The sequence below is a fragment of the Eubalaena glacialis genome, chromosome 2, assembly GCF_028564815.1.
Source record: "Eubalaena glacialis isolate mEubGla1 chromosome 2, mEubGla1.1.hap2.+ XY, whole genome shotgun sequence".
Classification (NCBI taxonomy): domain Eukaryota; kingdom Metazoa; phylum Chordata; class Mammalia; order Artiodactyla; family Balaenidae; genus Eubalaena; species Eubalaena glacialis.
In genome coordinates this window covers 182,673,751-182,691,459 of record NC_083717.1, presented here as the reverse complement: position 1 = coordinate 182,691,459, position 17,709 = coordinate 182,673,751, and the positions used below count along the sequence as shown (strand labels likewise).

The 17,709-nt window shown below is 50.5% G+C and overlaps 1 protein-coding gene across 1 annotated transcript in view; it reads right to left on the bottom strand.

Moving 5' to 3' along the window:
- DGLUCY (D-glutamate cyclase) overlaps positions 1-17,709 on the bottom strand; it is an 85,901-nt gene that overhangs the window by 28,705 nt on the left and 39,487 nt on the right. The window contains 6 exon segments of the mRNA XM_061181497.1: positions 4,325-4,585; positions 8,197-8,400; positions 10,732-10,854; positions 12,000-12,150; positions 14,638-14,836; positions 16,720-16,873. Of these exon segments, the coding sequence (XP_061037480.1) occupies positions 4,325-4,585; positions 8,197-8,400; positions 10,732-10,854; positions 12,000-12,150; positions 14,638-14,836; positions 16,720-16,873 (1,092 nt within the window).

The window sequence follows — 17,709 nt, the reverse complement described above, 5'->3', positions numbered from 1 at the left end:
AATAAAATAAAATTGATTTGGTTTCCATTAACTAAACCCCCTCATAGCCGTTTGAGGTAGAATCTTGGCATATTCGCTGGCCCAGGACGAAGTCTCATCCAGCGGCTAACAGAGGGCCTGGGACAGGGATGGTGGACCCAGTATTCACGGTCCCGCTGGTTCTGCAGGAGCTCCTGGACTGCTCTGTGGCCCAGCAGCAGTATCAAGGGGCAGTTGGGGGAGCTTTGGTTACCCCCATAAGCTCCATCATCAGCCCCTCACCCCCTCACATAAAGCCAACCCATATAAGCACCTTGTCTATGTTAAAACCATACGGCCTCGAGACGGCTGCTTCCCACCCCAGCTCCCCCATGTTGTCACCCCAAGCCATTTGGGAGCTGTCGCTGCCACCCCAGTGGGTCAATGGGGCAAGCTGAGGGCAAGGAGCCAGATCACTGTCAGAGATCCTAAAGTGCCCTCACCGGGGCTCTCCCAACCCCCCTTCTCCAGTTCCACCCCCCGCCTAGGGGGAAAGACAAGTGGAGGGCAGTCGGTCCATCAAGGGACACTCGTGAGGCACATTCTATGTGTGACGTGACACCCCAGGGAATGGGGGGCAGTCACGACAGGTCGAAAGACCCAGCCCCTCTGTGTGCTGTGAGGGGCAGGCTGTTGGCCCCGCAAGGGGGTTGAATAGAACCAAACAACAATTCCTGGCTGTGTGACCTTGGGCAAGCCATGGGACCTCTCTGAGCTTTGGTTTCCCCCTCTGCAGAATGGGGTTAATCAGGCCCTCTCCCAGAATTGCTGTGGACACAATGGTGTGATGTTTGCCCCAAGAACCAAGCTGGGGGCCTGGCACAAAGCAGGTGCTGAGTAAAGCCTGGCTCTTTATTTCTTTGAAATTGAATTGAGGATACAGGATACTAGTAAGACGGGGCAGCAGGGAGCCACACAGGGTGGGGAACATAGCATATCCCCAAGGTGGGGGCACACAGAGAGAAAGAAGCCCGGGCAAGGAAGGTCGGGGCAAGAGGAGACCCTGCACCTAAGCTATAAAGAACCAATTTGTCAATTTATGTTCAAGACAGGGAATCAATGACTGAGTTTTCTTCTTTAAACATTTCCCAGGCTTCAGTTATAAAAAGAACTGAAATCATGGTCATTAAAAGGCCAAATTGCTTCTACTTTCTTCGTCCACATGTAATGAAAGTTCTGCAAAATCTAATACAGCGAATTCCAAGCCACTGTGTGGGCAAGACCCAGTTCTGAGCTGAGGTCCAGCATGGAGCCAGCGGTCAGGTGAGCAGGAGGGCAGAGCGACTTCTGGGAAAGTGGGCAGCACAAAACACCCAGCAGGGCAGTGGCCAGATGGAAGAGACTGCCGGCCTGTGAAGCAGTGGGCACAGTTGGCTGTCCTTTCTCCTCGGTGACAACACGGTCCTTGGTTTTCCTCCTTCCTCAGTGCTGATCCTTCTTGGACGAAGGACCCTGCTCTTCCCCTTGACCTCTGGGCGTGGAGCATCCCAGGGCGCAATCCGGGTCCTTCTCTCTGTCTCCACTTATTCCCTCCATGATGTCACCCAGTGTCTTGACTTTGAGGCCATCAATATGCCAACTGTTCTCCAGTTTCTCTTTCCAGCCCTGACGGCTCTCCTGAACTCGACTCATGGATCTGATTGCCTGCTGTCTTCCCCACTTGCACGTCTAATAGGTACCCACACTTTCAGTTACCCAGGCTCAAACCTGCACTCTTATAAATTTTTTCAAATTATAACTGTGGTAAAACACACCTAACGTAAAATTTACCATCTTATCCATCTTTAAGAGTACCGTTCTCTGGCATTAAGCGCGTTCACATCATTGTGCAAGTATCCCCACCATCCATCCCCAGGACTTTTACATCTTCCCAAACGGAAACCCTGTACCCATTAAACACTTACGCCCCCTTCCCCCGACCCCAGTCCCCAGCAACCACCATTCTACCCTTTGTCCCTATGATTTTAATTACTCTACCTACCTCAAATAAGTGGAGTCATACAGGTTTGTCTTTCTGTGACTGGCTTATTTCACTCAGCATAATGTCCTCAGGGTTCGTCTGTGTTGTAGCATGTGTCACAATGTCCTTCCTTTTTAAGGCTGAGTAATATTCCACTGTATGTATAGACCACACTGTGTTTATCCAGTCATTCGTTAATGGACGCCTGGGTTGTTCCCACCTTTTGCCTACTGTGAACAATGCTGGTGGGTGTGCAAGCGGGTGTGGAAATATCTGTTTGAGTCCCTGCTTTCAGTTCTTTTGGGTACATGCCCAGAAGTGGAGTTGCTGAATCATATGGTATTTTCTATTGTTAATTTTTTGAGGAACTGCCATGCTGTTTTCCACAGCGGCCGCCCCATTTTACACCCTCACCAACAGGGTTCAAGGTCAGGCCTGCCCCACCATGGTCTCCCCTGTCCCAATCCACGCCAACTCCATCCTCTCACTGCCCTGCCCCAAACATTAGAACGGTCACGACTCTACCTTCGAAACACAGACAGATCTGGCTGCTTCTCACAACCTCCGTCTCTACCATTCGTCTCTTTGGGGTCCCCTGAAACCAGAGTCTGAGACAAAGACTTGGGTGCAGGTGGTTTATTTGGGAGATGATCCCAGGAGGGAACAGGGGCAGTGAGGACGGGAAGGAGGAAAAGCCAACAGGAGGGTTTGTGCATTTTCAAGGCAATGCGGTCTCAGTTCCTCCGGGACCTGCGTGTCTCCAAAAGACGGGAGGCAGGGCAGCAGCTCCCACATTCCACGGGTTGAGGGGGCCCTGGAGGCATTAGTCCCCATACTTCCAGGCTGGGTGGTTTTGCAGTGTTTTTGGAGAATTCCCCACAGAGCACTGGCCTGGGCCGTCTGTGTGACTCAGAGCTTCCACCCCAGCTGTGGCTGAAATCACTGCGGCAACAGAAGGACTCGCCACAGGGCACCAGCCTCGTCTCTCGCCTGCCGTAACCTGGCCCATGTCCTGTCCCTACGCTTGTCCCTGCGGCTACCGGTGGATCCTTTAAAACCTAACTGTGACCTCTGTCCTCCATCCGGCTCCTCTTCTCCTTACCCACTCCAGGCTGGTCAGCTGGCTGCTGCCCTGTCTTAAGCCTGTCAGGCCCCCACTTCGCCTAATGGCCATTGTCACAGCCAGGGACACTCTTCCTGCAGCCAGCCCAGGCCTCACTCTTGCACCGGCTTCAAGCCTTGCTCACATGGCACCCTGTCCAGGAGGTCTTCCCTGACCCTCTTGTTTAAGAGAGCAGCCCACCCCTGCGCCCTCCTCACCCCTGGCCCGTCACTCCCCGCTCCCCTGGTCCCGGGCCACTCTATTCCACAGCGTATCACCTTCTAACACACTATATACGCACTGTATTATTTTCCTATGCTGTTTACCGTCTCCATTACTCCATGAGGGCAGGATGGCTGTCAGTCTGGTTCACCAATGGATCTCAAGAGCCTTAAATAGCGCCTGGCACATATTAGGTACTCAATACACACTCGTCGTGTGAAATGGATTCTGTATGTCCAGACACAGCCTTTTCACAACTTCTAACGTAGCAGGCGCTTTAGGATATGCCTTCCTGAGGGGGAAGTCCTTTTTAGAGGCTAAGAAGACAAAAGTACTTCCCTGAAGAATGCATTTTGAGGGACACAGAGAGACAGGCAGTCGGAAGCGCGGTAGAGTCACCAGGCTCCCGGCTGATGCCTGAGTGACGCCCGCAGAACGAGGAGAGATGAGGAGCAGCCGTTCACCCTGCACCCTAGGCCGGTCCTGACACACTGACAGCAGCATCCCAGGCTCGCACGATCAGCACTCTGGGCCCTGATGCCCATCTAGGTGTTCCGGGAACCCGGGAAGCGTGGGGCATCCTGCCCATTTGGGCTTTGTGGGACACGGCTGTCTCAGCCTCTCCACCACTCTATTCTCGACCATCCTACCCCCAACTCGGGGGTCCTGGGCTGTCCCGGTGGCTCAGTGTCCTCTGCAGGTCACCCCTGCCTCTCACGGGGGGAAGCATGTGCACCGGTGGGATCTTGGGGCCTGGTGGACCCGGCTTCAAATTCCAGCTCATCATCCCCACCTGGTTAAATCACCTGGCCCTCTCAGAGCCTCAGTCTCTTCATCTATAAAATGGGGATAATGCTGTTTCTATCAAAGAGTTGTTCTGAGTGTTAAGGAAAACGCCCCGTGTCAGGTGCATAGCACTGTGCCTGGGCACCCGGAGGAAGTCCCACAAATGCTGATTCCCTCCGCCCTCCGCCCACGAAGGCTCATCTGGGTAAAGGGACTCCCCTCCTCTCGCTGCTCACCTCGCTGTATAGCCTCGTCAACAAGCTTCTTGTGCAAATTCAAGGCTCTCTGGTCGACGACCACGGAGACCCCCTTCTCCAAGGCCTGCAGGAAGGCAGCCAGAGCCACGGCTCCCGGCGGGCCGTCCGTCTCTTCCGGAGGCTCGTGGCTGAGATGCGTGGGGAAGCCGGTGGTGAGGAGCATGGAGCGGGCGTGGGACAGAGACAGGGAGGCCCGCAGCAGCTCACCTGGACGGAGCAGGTGCCCGAGCCCCCGGCTGCCTAAAATTATGCGAAAACAAAGTAAAAATCACAAAATCACATAACTGTGTTTCAAGTAGCATCTTATGGGGACAGTAGCTTGGTTTCTTGTTCGTTTGTTTGTTTTTGTTTCAGGAATGGATTTGAAGGTGTGGCAGACCCCTCCCGGTCCAGTCGAGAAGGGTCACTGGGTAAGGGGTCCACCAGCCTCTCTTTCAGTTAAGTGTGGCCCCGAGACCAGGTCCTCTGCATGTGACAATCGGAGAGCAGTGGAAAGGGAGTGGGAGTGGTGATGTGGCCTCCCCCCCACGCCCCCCCCGGCCTGGCCATACACCTCCAGGCTCTACTCCAAGCTCTTCCCTTCCTGTGGGCTGGGATGTTGACAGCCAGCGCCCCCTGGGGGTCTCATGATAGGATGCGGAGCTGCTGGGTCCCTGGGCGACCGCGAGGGAGCAGATCCCCTTCCTGCAGAGCTAGAACACTCACCCTGGAGGACCCGCCCTGGACTGTTGTGTGAGAGAGGCACACGTTTCTGCTGTATTTGAGCAAAGCCTCTTGGGGGTCATTTGTTAGAGCAGTTTAGCAAGCGCTAACCAACACAGGGAATACAGAAGGAGGAAGGGAAACAGGGCTGTCTCAGCTGGGGATTCCCCCAGAGCAGACCCTAAGACGAGGGCTTGGGGGCAGGTATTTCAGTGGAGAGGGAGCCCAGGAAAGAAGCCAGAAGAGGGAGGAAGTGAAAAGCCACGAAAGGATGTGTGAGTGAGCAGGTTAACTCCGAAGGCAATGGCGGCTCAATCCTGCTTGAGATCCCCTAAGAAACCAAGCGGTAGCCCCTGGGGACTGTCCTGCTAGAGGACAGGGAGCTCCTGCCAGAGGACAGGGAGACTGAGCAGTACACACCAGCTCTGCCCCCTACTGGCTGAAGGCTGCCCGTCGGGGCGTTGACTCCCCGGCACTTCTGGGCTGCGCCTGCTCTCCTGGAGAAGCAGAGAGACCCGAGGCCCAGGTGGAAAGCTGATGGGCTGGGAACCGCCCACTGCAGCTGCAGTGAACCCGGGGAGTGGGGTGGGGGGGGGGAGTGGGTTGGGCCGGGCACCAGCTGCATCTTACAGATGCCACCGTGGCTGCCAAGCCAGTCCCAGAAGGCAGCACAGCCTCCGGACTCTCATCACATACCATTGTGCCTTTGTCCATGCTCAGGCCACCTCGGGGCGTATCTGTGCTGTGGAAGGGGGGGATGTGACTTAGAACTCCCACCCCAGCTGCGGCTGAAATGAGAGGGGGGCCTAAGGGACGCGAGGGGCGTCAACTTGCATTCGACGTACCTGGACAATGTGGAGGGACACAGGGTGTGGATTCTGGTTATGGAGGAACAGCTCCAGATTCAGCATCTGGAAACATACATTCAAGTCCAGGCACTGGCACATCACAGCTGTGTGACCTTGGCCTTGTCCCTTGACTGCTCTGAACATCAGTTTTCCTACATGGAGCTGGGGGTGGTCCAGGTGGAGGAAGGCTGTGAGGCAAGGGCCCCTCACGTACTGCCCGTGGGAGTGGAAACGGGAACATTTGTCTGGAGGGTGATTTGTACCTTAGATTTGTACACTCCGCTGGAGCCAGCAATTCACTTCTAGGAATTTATCCCAATAAAGTGATCATGGGTATGTACACAAATGTAGTCATAAGGATGTTCACTGCAGCATTGTTTGTGGTGTCAAATAATAGGCTATTAATAAAATGGTAGAACATTCATAAAATAGAATTCTGTGCAAACACTATAAAGGATGTTGTGGTGATATTTAATGATATAGAAGGATGTTCACAATATATTTAAAAGGGAAAGAAGCAAGTCCTAAAATAGTATCACAGTATGATTCCAATATATATATTGGAATATACATATATATGTGTGTATATATATATATATACATTCAGTCTTATAGGTTCAAGACTGAAGAAAAAGACTTTAAGGGCAAACATAAAACTGTTAATAATGGTTAATTGTGATGGGATCCTGGTAATTTTTATTGCCTCTTTCATGTTTTCTGATGTTTCTACAATAAACATGAATTACTGTTGATAAGTGGGGAGAAGAATAACAACATCTTAAAAGAAAAAAATTGGAATGTAACCCATTTAATAGGATGTGGTGAGCACCGATAGAGAGAAGAGGGGAGAGAGACCTTTGTCAACTTGAAAGTTGTCCATCCATCTACGATGATGTTATTAGCACAAACATTACCATTATAAACCTGCATTTCTTCATCTTCTCCAGGCACCTCAAATGCCAGCCAACATCCTCTCAAAAATGACTGAGTGGCTCTATTACTATGCTCAGTGACTGGTGTTCAATATATGGCCATCAATCTTATACCTGCTTATTTAATACAGTGGGAATCAGAAGCCTCTGTTGTTCTTGAGGGTTAAAGACGTTCCTTGATAAACAATATTGGCACCTCTGGACAGTCATAAATCTGCCTATCCCCCGAGCCTCATGCTTCAAGCCTTGACACACAGTTCACCCAAGCACTGAGGAGGTTGCTGTGGACGACCTCCCAGATCATTTTGATCAAGCAACGGGAGCACTGTGTCTGCAGTAAATTTACTTCCCAGTTACTTTTTTATCTGAGCTAATGGCAGAGCTAATAATACATCTTCCCTCATGACGCTTGTACTGAGCAGGAGAGCCGTCAGCCTGGGTAAGAATGTTTGTGAGACAGAAAGTATTGCAGAATTTTTAAAAATATTCACCAAGGAGACCAGCTATGTCAGAGACTCTGTGTATACACAGCCACGACTCTATGTATGTGTGTGTCCTGAAAGGTGCATCTGTAATGAACAGATATCCCAAATTTACTGTGTGTTTGCATGTAAAGGAAACTGTGTTTTCTGCAGCATGAATGAATGAATGAGTGAATGAACGAACAACCTAACAAACAGACAAGCAGCTTTCAGCAAACCTACTCCTAACTGGAACCAGCAGACCCCTACTGGACCCCACCAGCCCTGTCTCATGTCTAGAAAGTCAGCGGCTCTCAAACCACAGAAGGGCTATCCTCTGAGATGCCAAATACAATATACACGTCGGCTGCAAGCTGTTGTGAGGTTGTCTCTGCAGGGTCCTGCCCCACCAAGGATTTGCCAAGGAGGAGCAACCCAACCCCCCACTCCTATCTCTGCTGCCCGGTGCACAAAATCTGGTCTACGCCCAACCCCGGGCAATGGCACAAAAGAAGACGATTAGGGACATTATTACGGAATGACGGATGACTTTGGTTGAATGGTGGCAGTTGACTACCTAGGAACCATTCCTCCCTTTTTCTTCCCTACTCAACCCCAATTTAGTTCTGGATGGGAATGTGCCCACCTCCCAAACTCCCTCATACGTTTAGTGTTGAAAATTTTGGGGAAAAAAACGAAGAAAACAAAAATCATCCACAATCACGCTATCCAGAGATCATCACCGTTAGTATTTTGGTGCATTTATTTCTTTTCCAGATTCATACACAGTATTAGCATTAAAAAAAAAATCATACTGTAGATACAGTTTGTATGCTGCTTTTTCCCCTGAACATTCATCAGTGATGAACTTCTCCAGGTCCTTGAGGTGTGACTGCTCGGTTTCTTACCTGGGTCGATGGCAATTATCATCTCCAGTTCTCTGATCTTCTGAGCGACTGAGGCTGATGCCATGCTGCAGTGCAAAGGATCCTGGGAAATGTGATGGACCTCTGGCATTCCCTCAGGGGTGAGACATCTGGCCGGAGCCGCTGTACCCTTCAGGTCAGTCATAACTGTGCAACCCGGTGCGCTGGTGAAAGCCAGTGGCATCTCTAAGGCACACAGCAGGAGGGTCTGAGCCCAGACCACTTCATCAAACCCTGTCCATGCCCATCTAGCCCACCGTTAATGGGAAAGATGGCGCCCATGCCTTGACTTAGGCAACGGCACTCCTTAACCATTTGTTGGCACCAGGTCAGAACAAGCTGGCTTACGACTAAATCAAGTTCCACTTTAATGGGGGCCCCTGATTTTTAGGAAAGTGAAGATGGGTTGAGTGTGGGCAAAGAAGTGAGGTACCCACAGCTACAGTTGGGGCTCTAGGAGTTTCCATCAATGCAATCCCATGGATATCAGAAAGTACTTACTAAACCCTTACAACGCATCAAGCCATCTTGCTTTACTTTGCAGCAGTTGTTAGATCTGCTAACAAATAGTTCTCTCTGAACATAGCTTCTATTTTTCTCATGTCCCGTATATTTTGCTTTGGTTTATGCTAATTTTGTTCTCCCCCACTAGATTCTGGGCAACCGATACACTGTAGCATAGTTATTAAGATATGACTTTGCATGGTGAACACACTTGAGCATGAGATGTGACTTTATCCTCTCTAAACCTGCTTCTTCAACTGTAAAATAATGATAATGCCTCATCTGGTTGTTGTCAGAAGTGAACTGGAAAATGCACATAAAAGTGTTTAGCAAAGTGCCTGGTCCAGTGTAAGCCCTCGGTATAAGTGATGGTTTGCATTATTGAACCAGGGGCTGTATCTTATCCATTCTCATGTTCTGGTGCCTGGCCTGTTAGGTGCTTAATCCTCACTATAACTTAATTTAGACCTTCTGCTTTCTTCAGTGTCATTAGGATCCTTGAGTACTCTAACCCCGCTCAGCTGTATATTCCCGGAGAAGAGGGACCATTGCTTATCCATCTCACAAGTGCACACAATAAGTGCTCAATAAATGTAGACATGAATTGAGTAAGTAACAACATCTTGGATTTCACAGGAAACTGTAAAATTTCTCAGATCTAACAGAAAGCCAAAGTCAGCCAACACTTCAGAAGGAAAACCTACTGACAGATGCGTCAAGCATTCTAACTTAACTTTCAGCTGCGATAAAAAGTGGAAGAACTAAGGATTTCGATGAATGCAATTGTCTTTCTGTGTTTGGGGCAGAACCTAAAATCGGTCACTCTGAAGCCATCACACGCTAGTACAGTCAGCTCGAAGTGTGACATGGGATTTTGGCCCATCTGTTGTGAGATGTGCAGCAATTAATCTATTGCTAATAGAAGTTTAAATATTGAAGTTTGAGCATGATTTTGATAAATTAGAAAGATTCAAGGTGGTCCCTGATCAATGATGTCATTTGTTCTCATTTACAATCAAATAGGCTATCGCAAGTCAGAACTGAAGGGCTATCATGCGCTGGGATCCCAGCCGCAGTGAGAGCTCTTCTGCAGGGCATCCCCCTGGCAGGGGACAGGAGAGGGCTGAGACCATCGTGTGGGAGGATATTTACTGTGGGTGTGTGGATGTGTGTACACACGTGAGCACACACACACTTGTAAATGACCACAAGCTCCCTGAGAACTGCATCTTGTCTCCTGCAGCATTTTATTCCTAAGATCTGGGCACAGAGTAGGCTCCCAATACATTTGTGTGAATAAACGAATAGAATCCCTTGGATCTTGGTGTTTATGCCCTATCACCATATTAGAGACAATCTTCCCTTATCATGAGGCCATTCTAATAGCTAAGCGCCCATGAATGCTTTAAAAATAAATTGAAAGTAGCACTAAATTCTATTATTTGTAGTGCAAGCCAGGCTGACCTGGCTAGAATCTTCCTCTGTCTACAACAATGGGCTGCAACAGTTATTCTTAATGTCTCTGTCACATCCTTACCTTACTGTGTGCTAGTTAGGGGGCCCTCGTGTGTCGCGTCAGTGTAATATCACCCTCGGCCTTTGAAAAAATGGACTGAGTATTGCTTTCAAACACTTGGCAAATACCACGTGAAATGCTTTGCTTAATGGAGTTGCTTGCCTTCACCTTTGCTTTCAAAGCCCCACTAACCTCCAAGATGTCTCAAAATATCAAGCAAAACTTTGGCGCTTCTGTTAGATTGGACTGTGAGCCTTCCACTGATAGAAACATATTTAATCAAAACATATTTGAGCTGAAAGACAAGCTGCTCTGGTGAGACCCAGCACTGGGATGGAAAGAAAGCAGTCAGAGGGATCTTTGCTGTGGGCTACAGGCCTGTGTTTTATGACTTTATTCCTTAAGTCATTGCACCATAAGCCTATGCATTCAGGAACTGGAAACCCACCCAATTCCCTCCTAGGTCAGAGTAACAGCCCCCTTAAGCCCAGACGTACTGCAGGCGCTGACAGCTTCGAGACTGGTCAGCTGAGAAGGCCAGAACACTGGAACATGCCCTGGCTGACACACCACAGGCTCCCCACAGTCAGGTTTGGAAAGATCTTTGATACCCAACGGTTCTGCAGATTGAAGAAGAAAGTGAATTCCACTGGGTCCTGCACTGGCCGGTACTATCTGATTGGAACATGTTGAGTAGTTTATGGTTCTTTCTCCAAGAGCAACTCTAGTCACAGAACCACTGTAAATTGGAGAAGTCCGGGGAGGAGACCAGGAATCGGGACTTTACCAACCCAGAATGCTTGCTGACTTCTAATCCATTTTGAGGGGCATAGTTTCAGAGCACGGAATCTTAAATGCTTGGTGTGATTGCTGGAGGAGACTAGGGGGCATTTAGTCCAACACTGTCATCACACAGATTGCAATTCTGAGTTTATCTTGGTACAGACTGAGTCACATAACCTTGACAGAAACTCTGTTGCTTGACGACCAACAGCGTCCCTACCCCTGGCCAGATATCAGAGCGCTCATGAAGACAGCAAAGATGGATGTATTGGGTTCAATTCATCCCACTAATGATAAAACTGCCGACACTCTGCTTTGGGTGGTCCTGAGACCATCTTTCTGTGAGGGAGGTGACAAGTGCTGATTGCATTTTTACAGAAGGCCGGGCTTTGTCTGATTTTGTTTGTTAAGCAGCTGAGCGAGTTCAATTATGCTGAACTCTGACTCTCACCCAAGACCCAATCCCAAGCCCTCATCAGGCCCTCTGAGAGCCCTCCAAGAGGCCTGGGAAGCTTCCATGCTTGGATCTGCTCACTTGCCATCAGATTGAGTTAATACACTGGGGATCAATGGCTTTCGGTTCAAGTTAACATTTGGAAGGAAGCCGTTCCCTGCCCAAATATGCCACTGAACAATAGCCTAGATTAGCAGTTACTATGATTTCAAATTTCAAGACAAATAGCTCTGCTGACATCCTCCACCACCTGCCTCTCCCACCCCCGGTTCACTTGAAGTTCACAGGGACTAATGGATGAGGCTGGCTATTCTGCCAAGGGCATCACCTTCAAACCTGAAGGGCACCTGCAAACCCAGCCCTAGTGCTACTGCAGGAATCTGGGTCTTGTCCCAGGGCCTTAACCCCCAGGACCGCTGGGAAAGATGAGGACAAGTCAGGGGAACTCAGGAACACAGCAAGTTCCCGTCTTCTCAGGCAGAAGTCCACGTGCAGCTGTCAGAATCATGAACGAGAGTGGACACTGACCTGGGTCGCCAATGTGAACCGGCTGTCCGTGCTCACCCCCCAAGGAGCAACAGGCCTGCACCAGCCGTTCCAGTTTGTCCTTGGGAACGGGCCTCATTGTGACCACCAGAGGGCAGCAAAAGCCAGCAACGGTGGCACAAGGCACCTCTGTCTGCCAAGAAATCAAGTGAAAAAACGTTAAAAAATAGAATTAGCACAGATCAAAGCCCTCAGGACCAAGAGTTCAAAGCAGCTCAATGAAGGAGGAGGTCCAAGTAGCCATCATAAAAATATAGCTTCTACTTTTATGTGACATAGAGATGAGGAAGATTGCTGGTAATTATTGGTCTAAAACAGAGAATCTTAATTTTGTACTCACCCTGGACCCTTTGGAAGTCTGGTGCAGCTATGGACCTGCGTAGAAGTAGTATTTTTAACTGTGTAAAAGGAAATGCATAGGATTACAAAGGAAACCAATTACGCTGCAAATGCAGTTATCAGATTATGAAAACATTACGATACGGTGATATGTACGCTCCTTCATTTGCAACTCAAGCAAGGAACAAGATGGCAGACCTACCCTTGGAATTTTGAAGTAGTGATCAACATACAGGATATTTTTGAGATGTCAGGAAGGACTGCAGTGTGACATGAACATGTCTGTGATTTCTTTGGGCAGCCACCAAATCACAGGGTCTGCTGACGTGGTGCTGTTTTTTTTTTCTTTACAATCATAATGGAAGGAAACGCTCAATTTCAGTTCGAGGCTATGAAAATAAAAATGCAAATTTTTTCCCACCCAATTTCATGGACCCTCTGAATTTTCTCCGCAGACCTCAAGGGGCCCGTGAACACAATTGAAGACCTCTAGGAAAATCAGAGGCAGAGGGTCCCCAGTAAGCGGGAACCTCGAAGAAGGCCCCAGGGTCTCCTCTGCCCCATGAGTCCACAGACCCCACTGAGCCCTGCCCACTCCTCCTGCCTCAGTAGAAGCTGCCCAGGATGACCTGTGTAACTTTCCCTGCTTATGTTGGGTTTTTTTTTTCCCCCCTGAATGTTTTCTGGTCCCTGTAGTGGGGCTTATGAAAGCTTCAGGCCATGGCCAGGAGTACATACCACTGGGCCAGTCTTGGCAGCTGCCTGAAGGGCGTGCTGTTAGCACCCTGTCAGCAGCACGATGAAACTCTGATGTGCCTTCCAGGCTGATGTCTGAAGAACAGCACTCAGGAGGGAGCACATGCCAGGGACACTCACAAGAGAGCGGCAGCACTCCTCAAGGCCGAGGCGCTTCCTTCTGGGGGACTCCCTGCATCCCCTCAAGGCCACCAACTGAATCCATGATGGCAGCCTGGCCATTCCTCCCAGCAGCCAACGGGCAGAGGCATCGGTGTGAAACAGAAAGCTATCTGGTAACCACTGGGATGGTGAGGTGTGGCTAGACCATGGCTCTGCAGAGCACTTCCTGTGGGCAGCGATGGGCACCTCTGTGCAAAGCATCTTGTAATTGTCACACCTCCACTATGGGCATTTTACAGATGGGAGCCAGGAGTCCTGGGTTCCAGCCTGGCTTTGGGATTTAGGCAAGTCCCTTTCTCGAGCCTCAGCTTCTGCATCTAAAATGAAAGGCTGGCCAGGATGAGCCGCGAGGCCCTCCCAGCTCCTACCTGCCACAAACAGCGGTGTGTTCCAGGGCCAGCCCTGCAGGGGCCCAGCCAGCAGCTGCGGTTCTGCCCTCCCCACCCCCCCCACCTTCCCAACCATCAAGAAAACCGCTCAGACACATATTTCACACATGAAAAGCAGCATGCACTGTGGGCAGCCTTGTTTCTCATCAGAGGCAGCCTGGGCCCCTCTGGCAGGAGCCCAAACCAGGCAAGTTTTAATAAATGTCTCAGGCCCAAGATGAAATCTCCAATCTGCATCCTCCATAAAGAAACCTGGGGCCGGCTGTTGACACTGGCTGCCCATCCATCCAGCAGAGCACATTCCCAGACTTCACACAAGTGTCCAGAAGGGGTCAGGGGAATGAGGGATCTGGTTCTCCACTCCCCCCATCTCCCCACCCCGTGACAAGCAGTGGCTGGAACAAAACCTCAAAAACACAGCAGGGAGGCGGCCCCATGGCGGGCACGTCCCCCGAGAGGCAGCCACTCTGCATTAGTGACCACCAGCGGCCGCCTCTGGCCAAGAACATGACCCAGCTTTCCTGACAGAGACATGACCTAGCAGCTAACAGCCTGGCCAAGGCTCTGCCACAAATCCCTGGGCATTTACCCAGCCAGGCGCGCTCTCCCCGCTGCCAGGGAACTTTTTCAAAAATCTCACCGAGGTGCCCGAAGTTAAAGGAGCCAGACAAATTCCAAACAGGTTTGGTTTACACAGCACAATGATCTGTCCGGAAGGGCTTGACTCGCACTCCCAAGGGCATGCTGGGAGCTCACAGCAGTCCCAGAGGTGGGCAGGGGAGAGGCTGGTGGTCCCATTTTCCAGATGAGGAAAAAAAGCCCAGAGAGGTTAACCGCTTGTCCTGGGTTGCCCAGCTAGAAAGTGGCCAGAGCTTAGGTCTCTTGCCTCCTGCACCATTGTTCTCCCCACTGCAGGAAAATACAAGATGACCCACGTTCTCAAGTCATTCTGCCCCTGTGGATTGCGTCCCTACCTTGTATGCACCCATGTGGCCATGGCCTGCTGAGTCCCTTCTGGGGAGTCCCCCCTTCTCCCAGGCCCCTTCCAGGGAGAAGCTGCTGCCCAGGAGGAAGGCCACCATGTCCTTCAGCAGCTCCGAGGACTCCTCCAGCGAGGTCAGGCTGCCCGTGCAGGTGCTGAACTCATACTTCCAGAACTGGGGACAGCCCGTCCTGGAGACACGAGGGAAAGCTCATAGGCCCCCAGACTCGGTATGGACTCTGACAAAGCATTTTTAAAAAGGACTGGGGAGGGAGGAGAGGACATCTGGGGCTGAAATTGCAGACACCAGCACCAAGGTGGTGAACACAATTTTGGGCAGGGGGCCTTGTTGGCATCCTTCAACATCCTTCATCCTTTCCAGACTGGAAACTATCAAATCAGCATGAATATACTGTAGCACCTGCCTCTACCCTATTATCTTTCCTGTAACCTCAACCGGAAACCAGCCAAACCAGCAAGAAAAAGACAATGGCGCCCTCTCTGCCATCGAGGCGAGGCCCGCAGACCAAAGGGACGAGGACGCTCTCAGTGCTAGCAGTGGAAAGGCCTTTCTCTGCTTTCTTAGAGAAACTCCTCCACAGGGTTGAAAGTCTTTAGTTATAAGCCTATTCTTCATTCACTCCAAAACCATTTGGCTGAGTCGCTCCTCTGTGCCAGGCACAGGCCAGGTGATGGGCTATAGTGATGGAGAGGATAACGGCCAGCCTTTAAGAAGCTTGAAATTCTACATTGGCAGGCGAGACTCCACTGAAATCAGATGCTAGCAATACAGAGCAGTGAGTGCTAACTGCCTAGATAGAGGAGTGACTCAGAGAAGGGAGAAATCCATTCTCTCCCACAAATGGGGAGATGCTGGAGCTGGGTCCTAAAGGCTGGATAGGAGTTCACCAGTTGGAAAAGGGAAGAAAGCACATCCTAGGCAGAGGCAGCAGCCTGTGAGCAGCATGGAGGCATCAAGCCCCTAAAAGCTGCTGAGATGGCAGCATGGGAGGGGCTAGTAAAGGAGCTGACCTCGGACCCAGGTGGGGCTCTGAAGGACCCTCCCACCCCTGGAGTCCACAAATGATAACAGAAGAATGTTCCTGGGAACTCTTTCTCTGAGGAGATGGTTGGGGATGACTGGACTGTCGGAGGGGGTAGGTACTGAGCCAGGGCCTGGTCACTACAGGCCTGATATCAAGTAAGGTACAAGCCACAGGAAGGCACCAGAGAACTTTTTTTAAAAAAAATATTTTATGTATGTATGTATGTATGTATTTGGTTGTGCTGGGTCTTAGGAGCTCCTTAGTTGTGGCATGTGGGCTTCTTAGTTGTGGCATGCATGTGGGATCTAGTTCCCTGACCAGGGATCGAACCCGGGCACCCTGCATTGGGTGCGCGAAATCTTAACCACTGCGCCACCAGTTAAGTCCCTACACCGAAGAACTTTAAACGAGGGAGTCACGTGATCAGATGTAGAAAAAGTCACTCCAGTGGGAGAGAAGATGGGGATGGGGTGGGAGAATAGGAGAGGGAAAGAGTGGGACAAGGAGAACTGTTAAGACGTCACAGGATTTTAGGAGAGAGATGTGAGCCTGAGCTAGGAGGGCAGGAGAAATGTGGGCTCCCCAAGTGCTACTATGGAAGCAGAATCAGTAGGGCCATTTATTCCATATGTTGTATTTTAAAAGTCTGGGAGAACATTCATGACAGTATTAACAATGTCTGTCTCTGGACGTAATTGCAGGTGGTTTTTATTTCCTTCTTAGTCCTGTGGAGTCAGGTTTCTAGCTTGGGTGATGAAGTGGACGGATGGCAGTGCCCGTGGGTTCTGTCCAGGGCTGGACTTTCTTGGTGGTCCCAAAGATTTTTCCCAGGGCAGGGGCAGGGGACAGGGGTAGGAGTGGACATGCGAAGACGGCAGCCCCTTCCAAAGCAACAGTCATGAGTGAGGCTCCATGACAGGAACCATGGGGTCCCCGAGGCTGGACAAAGAGGTCCCTGGTGACAGACACACCTGGCTGCAGCATCTGGCCACTCCCAAGCTTTAACCCCGAAAACTCAGGTTTTTTACCTGGTACCTGGGACAGCATCCAGGGCAGGCAACATCCACTTGCCTGGCTCACTTTGGCCCAGCAGCGGCAGAGGGCCACTGTTGACCTGGCAGAACTTTTCAAAGGCCGGAGCAAGGGACCGGGGCAGGACCACCACACTGGCTGGCTGGAGCCCTGGGTCTGGTGAGAGAAGGGAAGAATGCAGTCAGTTCCTTCTTGTAGAGCCTTTTTAATTTAACTTTTTATTGAAGCATAACATACACACAGAAAAATGCACGTACATGTACAGCTTGATAACTTTCACGAAATGAACACACCCATGGAACCGGCATCCTGGTCAAGACACAGAGTGTTACCAGCATCCCAGGACCCCCATGCCCCCTCTGGTCATCATCCGCCACACACACCCCCCCGCCACAGGGATAGCCACTGCCCTGACTTCTAACACCACAGATTACTTTTGCCTGTTCTTCGTACATGTTCTTCCTAGAACGGAATCATACAGTATGTGTCTTTTGAGTCTACCTTCCTTCACTCACCAATAGTGGGTTCATTCTCATTGCTCTGTGGTATACTCATCACTACAGTGCATTTACCTAAAACTATTGCTGATGGATATTTGAATCGCTTCCAGTGTCAGGTTATTACAAATGGTGCCTCCGTGAACATTTTAGTACATGCATTTTGGGCACACATGTGCACGGTTCTCTTTGGCACATACCTACGGTTGTAGGAAATATAATTTCTCAGTTTTAGTAGATACCAAGCAGGTTCCAAAGTGGTTGTGATATTGACCAGGGTTCTTGGCCTTCCCCAATCAATAGAAATTGATAAGAGGCCAATCAAGAAATTCTGGGGCCCCTTTATTGGGGTCCCTGCGGCCGCAGGAGGGAACGAAAATAAGTAACAGGTTCCCTTGCTCGCTCCCCGAGGCAGGGTAAGCTGGTTCCTTACGTGGGGTGAGGGTAGGGGTGTGTCCAGGGGCTGGGCCAGAGCAGTGGTTTAGGTGT